This window comes from Marmota marmota, unplaced genomic scaffold, assembly GCF_001458135.2.
Source record: "Marmota marmota marmota unplaced genomic scaffold, marMar, whole genome shotgun sequence".
NCBI lineage: Eukaryota > Metazoa > Chordata > Mammalia > Rodentia > Sciuridae > Marmota > Marmota marmota.
This window is the reverse complement of record NW_026000026.1, coordinates 4,372,198-4,379,075: the sequence shown is the minus strand read 5'-3', so window position 1 is coordinate 4,379,075 and position 6,878 is coordinate 4,372,198. Positions and strand designations below refer to the sequence as shown.

General features: G+C 48.6%; 2 protein-coding genes across 4 annotated transcripts in view; one reads left to right on the top strand and one right to left on the bottom strand.

The window, feature by feature from the left end:
• Dnttip1 (deoxynucleotidyltransferase terminal interacting protein 1) overlaps positions 1-2,560 on the bottom strand; it is a 26,995-nt gene extending 24,435 nt beyond the window's left edge. Inside the window, exons 1-3 of one of the 2 annotated variants that reach the window (XM_015478909.2) lie at positions 2,396-2,560; positions 1,777-1,847; positions 675-771 (exon numbers count right to left, since the gene is read on the bottom strand). In XM_015478909.2, coding sequence (XP_015334395.1) covers positions 675-771; positions 1,777-1,847; positions 2,396-2,500 — 273 coding nt within the window. In that variant the 5' untranslated portion in view covers positions 2,501-2,560. The remainder of the gene's footprint in view (positions 1-674; positions 772-1,776; positions 1,848-2,395) is intronic. The other variant, XM_015478906.2, reaches the window with a different exon arrangement.
• A 42-nt stretch (positions 2,561-2,602) lies between these two features.
• The window catches only part of Wfdc3 (WAP four-disulfide core domain 3), a 15,905-nt gene continuing 11,629 nt past the window's right edge, over positions 2,603-6,878 (top strand). For both annotated transcript variants that reach the window (XM_015477833.2, XM_048810741.1), the window contains exons 1-4: positions 2,603-2,775; positions 5,087-5,320; positions 5,781-5,912; positions 6,711-6,857. In XM_015477833.2, the coding sequence (XP_015333319.1) occupies positions 5,209-5,320; positions 5,781-5,912; positions 6,711-6,857 (391 nt within the window). In that variant the 5' untranslated portion in view covers positions 2,603-2,775; positions 5,087-5,208. The remainder of the gene's footprint in view (positions 2,776-5,086; positions 5,321-5,780; positions 5,913-6,710; positions 6,858-6,878) is intronic.

The window sequence follows — 6,878 nt, the reverse complement described above, 5'->3', positions numbered from 1 at the left end:
GTGTATATATGGGTTCTAGGTATCAAATCCAGGGCCTTGGCATGTGCTGGGAAAAAAATTTTTTCCCCCAAACAACAACAAAATACATAAGCAGAAGGTTTGAGAAGAAAACAGAGTTTGGCAGGGCATGGTGGCACATGCCTGTATGCCCAGTGACTGAGACAGGAGTATTATAAATTCAAGGTCAGCCACAGCAACTTACTGAGGTCCTCGGCAACCTAGTGAGACCTTGTCTCAGAATTTAAAAAATAAATCTTTAGTACCAGCCCCCCGCTCAAAAAAATTCAGAGTTCAGTTTTGAATATACTGAGTTTGAAGCATCCATGGGATATGCAGATAGAGCTATGGAGAAGTTTATTGATAGGCTAAGAAAGTAATTTTAATTAACAAAAATGGTGCTAATGTTAATCAAGTAATAAAATACTGGTTGAACACTTGGTATGTTCCAAGCAAGGATGGTGGGCACATTATACTTAAGTTATTTCTTCCTTACAAAAACTTGGCAAAAAAGATATCTGAATTACCTCCAAGAGGGGAAAAAATTCTTGGGGGGTAGCTGGCAGAATTAGAAAGCTTGAGATGTCTGAGTGCCATATAGACAGAGAGCAGTGCTGCAGGGAAGCCCTGGCTGCTCAGGAGTCTTTCCCCATGAGTGTTCTCTCTGTCCTTCTCACCTTCATATACTTGTTGAAGACAGTCTGGATCTCCTCATTGATGCTCGGCTGCAGGACAGCTCGGAGGAGGTCCATGGAGATGGCAGGATCTGTAAAACTGCATTTAGGAGGGAGACAGAGTCAGCAGCTGTGGCCCAAACATATCCTTTCCCAGTGTGCCCAGCCAATTATTGACATAGGGTTCCGTCTTTCTTCTTCTTCTTCTTTTTTGGTACCAAGGATTGAACCCAGCAGTGCTTAACCACTGAGTCACATCCCCAGCCCTTTTTATTTTTTGTTTTGAGACAGGGTCTTGCTAGATTGCTGAGGCTGGTTTTGAACATATGATCCTGCCTCAGCCTCCTGAATTACTGGGATTACAGGTGGGTGCCACCATGCCCAGCGACATGGGATTCTTTAGCAGCAATACTAGATAGCTTTCACTAAACACTAGTCATGTGCTCAGATTCTGGGCAAGATCACATGGATGCTTGACTTTATTTCATTCTCATAAAAATAAAGTGGGCATTATTTTCAAAGTGAAATATAACATTTATACAGAAAAATACATACACTTAAACAATTATGGTGAATGACCAATCACTACCCAGGTTAAAAATTATAAATGGCATCCTTAAGGCCCATGACTTCCTTGAGTGAATCACTCCCTCACTTCCTTGAGTTGGATATTACTATTGGACCCCCTGCAAGACTGAGAAAAAAGAGGTTCAGAGAGGTTAGGGACTTGTCCAAGAGTTACTCAGTTAATACAGAGTCTGTATTAGAACACAGCTGTCTGACTCCAGAGCCTGTGTTTTTAACCTCCATGCTGACGTCTTTAGAGCTCCCAAGTGCAGCGTCAATGAATGTTAAGGATCTTGGATACTGTTGTTAAATCCACCTCTCTACCCTCCATTTCTAGATGAGTTCAGAGAGGGAAGTCAGAGCAAGTCATTCATCAGTGACTTGCTCAAGTACACAGAGTTGAGAATGAGTCTCTTTTTTCCCAGGCCAGTGCTTTCTACTGTCTACAGATCTCTTCTCAGCCATGTGCAGTGGGGATCCCAACACTCTCGCCCACCTCTGTACCTGGGATGTAAGTCCCACTAAGGGCCAGCCTTACCTTGTTGTCATTTGTGAGCGGCGGCCCCTTCGCTGCACCTGCCGGTGCTTTATCATTATGTTCCAAGGGTTCTGTGGGAATCAAGGGAGCAAATGTCACTAAGGCCTGTGACACTGGGGTGGTGGAGGATGAGTATGAAGCTAGCCTAGAAATCCCTTCTCGGATCCATTCGCCCCCTCTCCCACTTTGGGGAGAAGGGGAGGACAGTGATTGGAAGGTGCTGCTAGGGAATAAGAACCGAGAAAAAGTTTCCTGCCTCAGAGTCCCAGCGCCGCCTTTCCTGGAGCAGCAGGAGGAACACCCAGAGCCTACTCGGTGGCAGGCTGCTTTGCCGGGCGCGTTAGGGCTTTTACCATCCCCTCGCCACGACTTGACGAGGTCGCCGGGACTAATCATCTCCGCCCTACAGGAGAGAAGCCCGGGCTCGGGGGGATGCCAGGCTGGCCCTCAGCACCTAGCCAGGAGGGCGTCGCCAGAACTCGAATCCAGGTCGTCGGACTGCGAAAACGGCAACCCCTCGGCAGCACCAGCCGCCGCGTTCTCTCGCCCGCGGACCAGGGTCCCGGGAGCCCGAGGCCCTGCCCGGCCCGAGCCCAGGCCTCACCCGGGGCGCCCTCACCATGAGAACCAGCTGCCCCGCTGCGCCCGCGTCACCCAGCTCGGTGCCGCCCCGCTCAGCCCCGCCGGGTCCCCGCGGCTGCTCGGCGTCGCCAGTGGCCCCCATGGCGCCCCCGACCCAACAACTTCAGCCCGACTCTGCCACCGGCCGGAAAGTGGCGCCGTGACGTCACCGGAGCGCGCCGCCCACTGGCCCGGAAAGCGCGACGCCGGCAGCTGCGGGGTTACCATGGGAACCGAACCGCCACCCGGGTCGCGGGCCCTCGGAGACCCTGCGTGTGGGGCGGTTGGGGCTCCCTCCCTGGAGCGCTGAGCCTCCGCGGGGACTGTGGGTGTCTCAGGGCCTTTCCCCGCTGGGCCAAGGCCCCGGACGAGTGCGGGGTAGGAGGAGTGGAGCAGGTGTCCGCGGGCTGAGGTTGGGAGCTGAGGGGACGCACGGTCCGACGGTGACACCTGCAGTTGGGTCTTTGAACACTACAGCTTTTTTTTTGTGGGGGGGTGTCAGGTACTGGGGATTGAACTCGGGGACACTTTCCCACCGAGCCGCACCCCCAGCCCTATTTGGTATTTTATTTAGAGACAGGGTCTCACTGAGTTGCTTAGAGCCTTGCTCTGGCTGAGGCTGGTTTGGAACTCGCCGTCCTCCCAAGCTGCTGGGATGACAGGCGTGCGCCACCGCGCGGGCTACAGCTTCTAATATATCCCGGCAGGAGCCTCCAAAATTGGAGGGACCTAATGCGTGGACCAGAAACCCCACATGGGAAAGCGTGGCCTGTGCCATCCCAAACACGCACCGCCTCTCTCCACGCTCTGACCTCAGGGCTGTCTCCAGGGCAGCAGAATGAAGGTTGGGTCTTGCTCTGTGAGCCTCCCTTGCCGCAGAGAGCTGGGCTTCTCTTCCCGGAGGAGTGGTTCTGGGATGAGCTGGGAGGATGGGCTTAACTGTGTCATTCCCCAGCCCCCCCCATAGCTCTGTCTCAGAGGTAAGATGTCCCCGAATAGAACTGGATTCATTTATGGGTGGTAATGAAAATGACTCTTGCCAGATCACAATATCGGGTAGTAGAAAGTGCAGGAGTTCTGCAGTCAGAAAGATCAGGGTTCAAATGTGATGTGGTATGGTGGTTAAGAATATTGGATATGGGCGGGGGGGCAGTGGCACAGGCCTGTAATCCCAGCGGCTCAGGAGACTGGGACAGGAGAATCGCAAGTTCAAAGCCAACTTAAGCAAAGGCCAGGCGACCCTGTCTCTTAAAAAAAAAAAAAAAATAGAGCTGGGAATGTGGCCCTGTGGCAGAGTGCCTCTGAGTCCAGTCCCCAGTATCGCCCCCCATCCTCCAAAAAATATTGGATATGGAATTGGACTATCTACTTTTGTTCTACCACCTACTAGCTGTGTGACCCACTTTCTTAAACTCTGTCTTAGTTTTTCAACTGTAAAGTGGGAATAATAGCACCTGCCTTAGAGGGTTGTAATGAGGAGTAATGAGTTAATTCTTACAAACCACTTAATTTTAACCCCCTGGTATTGGGGATCAAATCCAGAGCATCATGTATGCCAGCCAAGCACTCTACCACTGATCCACATCCCACCCCCCATACAAAGTGCTTAGAACTATGGTACAACTAGCCCTTCAAATAATACTGTTACTGTTCCAATGTTCCAGAGGCTACCATTTATTGACATTCTTTCCAGCCTCTCTGAGTCAATTTTTCCTTCCTTCTTTCTTCCTTCTTTTTATACTGGGTACTTCATCTCCAGTCCTTTTTATTTTCTAATTTGAGGCAAGGTCTCACTAAGTTGCCCTAACTGGTCTTGGACATGAGATCCTCCTGCCTCAGCCTCCTGGGTAGCTGGGATTACAGGTACGCACCACCATACCTGGCTTTTATATCAAGTTTCTTACCTTTGCAAGATTATTGTGTGAATTAAAATAAATAATGTATATGAAGTACATACTAGATATCAAACAAGTTTTAATTATTTCGTTGCTCCAACATCAGCCTTTTAACACTAAGGGCAACTTTCTTGCACCAAACTCTTTGGCTGTATTAAGGAGATTTTTGCCTTGTACTTTTAATGTTCCCTCACTTTAGCCCTACAGTGCTAAACCGTGCCAGTGGACACCACTAGGTATCACAGCTGACCAAATACACGAGCAAGACAGATAAAATAAAAACAGAGGAAGAAGAGATAGGGGAAGGGGGCATATGTGCTGTGAGTCATAGCAACTCTTCTCTTGAGTTTACCAACTAGCCAAAATGTAGGGTTTTGGTACATTCACATTAGCTTTGAACAAACTCAAGTAGTGCTGCTCTATAGTTTTTTTTTTTTTGATAGTTTCTAAGGGGCCATTTCATTCTGTCTCTTCTAGATTGCTCTGATGAGCAGGGACTACAATGTTGGTAAACTTTGTTATTTGCTTAGCTTGGCTGTTCTCTTATAAGTCATGCCTCTAGTCCTTCCCTTTGTCATTTCACCTGAGTCCTTCGAAAGGCCTGGAGGCTCTCTTCATCCTCTATCCAATGACTCTCCCTCCATTTTTCCAGCTTCCCACTAGAATCCTCACTGTTGTCTAGGGGTACTGTGTGAAGTTGCATTACAGAATTTGATCACCCCATCACATGTGCCCTATGGTAGTGCCAGGAATTTTCCCACACATCACCAACCAATCACTCTTCTTGTTGTCAGGAGAAGACATTCTTGGGCAGTATTGCATAAGGGAAGACTTTGGGACTGGGTTGAGGTAGATTCTCTGGTCCTGCCCTTTCTTTGGTTGATACTCTGGGCAAGGTGTTCACCTCTGGCCTGAAATGGGCTCACATCTCAACCTCAGCATCATCAGGATGTTAAGCTACCTCTTTCTTCTGAAGGCACTTCTAGCTTTTGGGTTCCTGGCATCCTGGGTAACAGCAGAAGAGCATGGTGAGCTATCATTTGGGATCCCTGGCTAACATAACAAAGTGACTAGAGGAGAAGTCTCCCCTGCCTCCTCCCAGTGTGAGGTTCCTCTTTTGTGGAGACAATCATCTCTGTAGGACAGGACTGGATAAATAGATTCTTAGGACAGCAAGAGTAAATCTTCTTGGCTTTCTTTTCCTTCTCTGAACAAGGAGACAGGACTTACTAGAAGTTCCAGTTATTCTTTAGAGCTCATTAAATGAGACCACCAGGATCACCCCAGCTCTGTATGTGCAGCACAGCTGGTGCTTTAGGAGTGGTGAAAGGGAGTTAGTAGTTGTGTGGGAGGAGGAGAAGCTGGGTGCTGAGATATTTTGGATAGGAATGCTTGGAGATGCTGAAGTTCTTGAAGCACTTTTGGGCTCCATTCCTCATTTCTCAAGGCCTAATCAGGTATCCCAACTTCCTTTGTTCTCTTTTGCAGTGAAAGAGGGAGAATGCCCTCCTGATAAGAACCCGTGTAAAGAGCTGTGCCAGGAGGATGAGTCATGTCCTCCTGGGCAGAAGTGCTGCAGCACGGGCTGTGGTCAGGTCTGCCGAGAATACATTCCCATAGGTATGTTGGCATGGAGGACACAATACCAGTATGCTCTCTGGCCTTGCCTTTGGGATGGATAAAACCAAGAGCTCCCTGCTTCTCAGATTGGCTCTTACTATCTAACTTGCCTAAAGAACTTCTTATTTTTCCTTTTTGTGGGGGTCTCCTTTCCTCATAAGTTGATTTGTCTTTTTTTTTTTTTTGGCATGGGGGGTTGAGCCCAGGGCTTTGTGCATGCTAGGCAAGTGCTCTGCCACCAAGCTACGTCCCCAGCCAGGAGTCCTTTCTTTATTATTCAGTACTCCAGTTCTTTGCCTTCTATCAGGAAAGAGCACACCACTGATTGTCAATGTCTTTTACTTTGGACTGAGTTCCTGTAAGTCACAAGAGGGGCAGAGTTCTGAAGGGGAGCCTGTTTAAGACAGTGATTTCTCTTAGGAGCAGACAGACCTTCTTAAGCCTTAAACAATCTTTAAAATCTTAAGGTTCTTTGTGTGTGTGTGTGTGTGTGTGTGTATGTGTGTTGGGGACTGAATTCATGGACTTGCACATGCAAAGCATTCTTTCTACCACTGAGCTACATTCTCAATCGCATCTTCAGTTTCCTCATTTGTAAAATAGAGATAATTGTGAGAATCAAATGTGTTGTTCCTGGTAAAAGGTGAATATCAATAGATGTTTTCATAAGTGTTGACTATTGTTGGTGGCTTTAGTGACACCTGGGGGCTCCCTTCCTCTGCTTCTCCTTTACGCTGTACTTCTAGGTGTTACAGGGCACCATATCTCCTTCCTGTTGCCATCTCTATTTCTTTACAGGGATGAAAAGAATCTGTCCCAGGATTGTTCGTAAACGATCCTGTTTTAAAAGTTGCACCACCGATGACACATGTCCAGGTGTAAAGAAGTGCTGTACGTTTGGCTGCAGCACAGCCTGTGTGGCCCCAGTCTCTCACTACAAGCTGGGTAAGACGTCGTCCCCCCCCC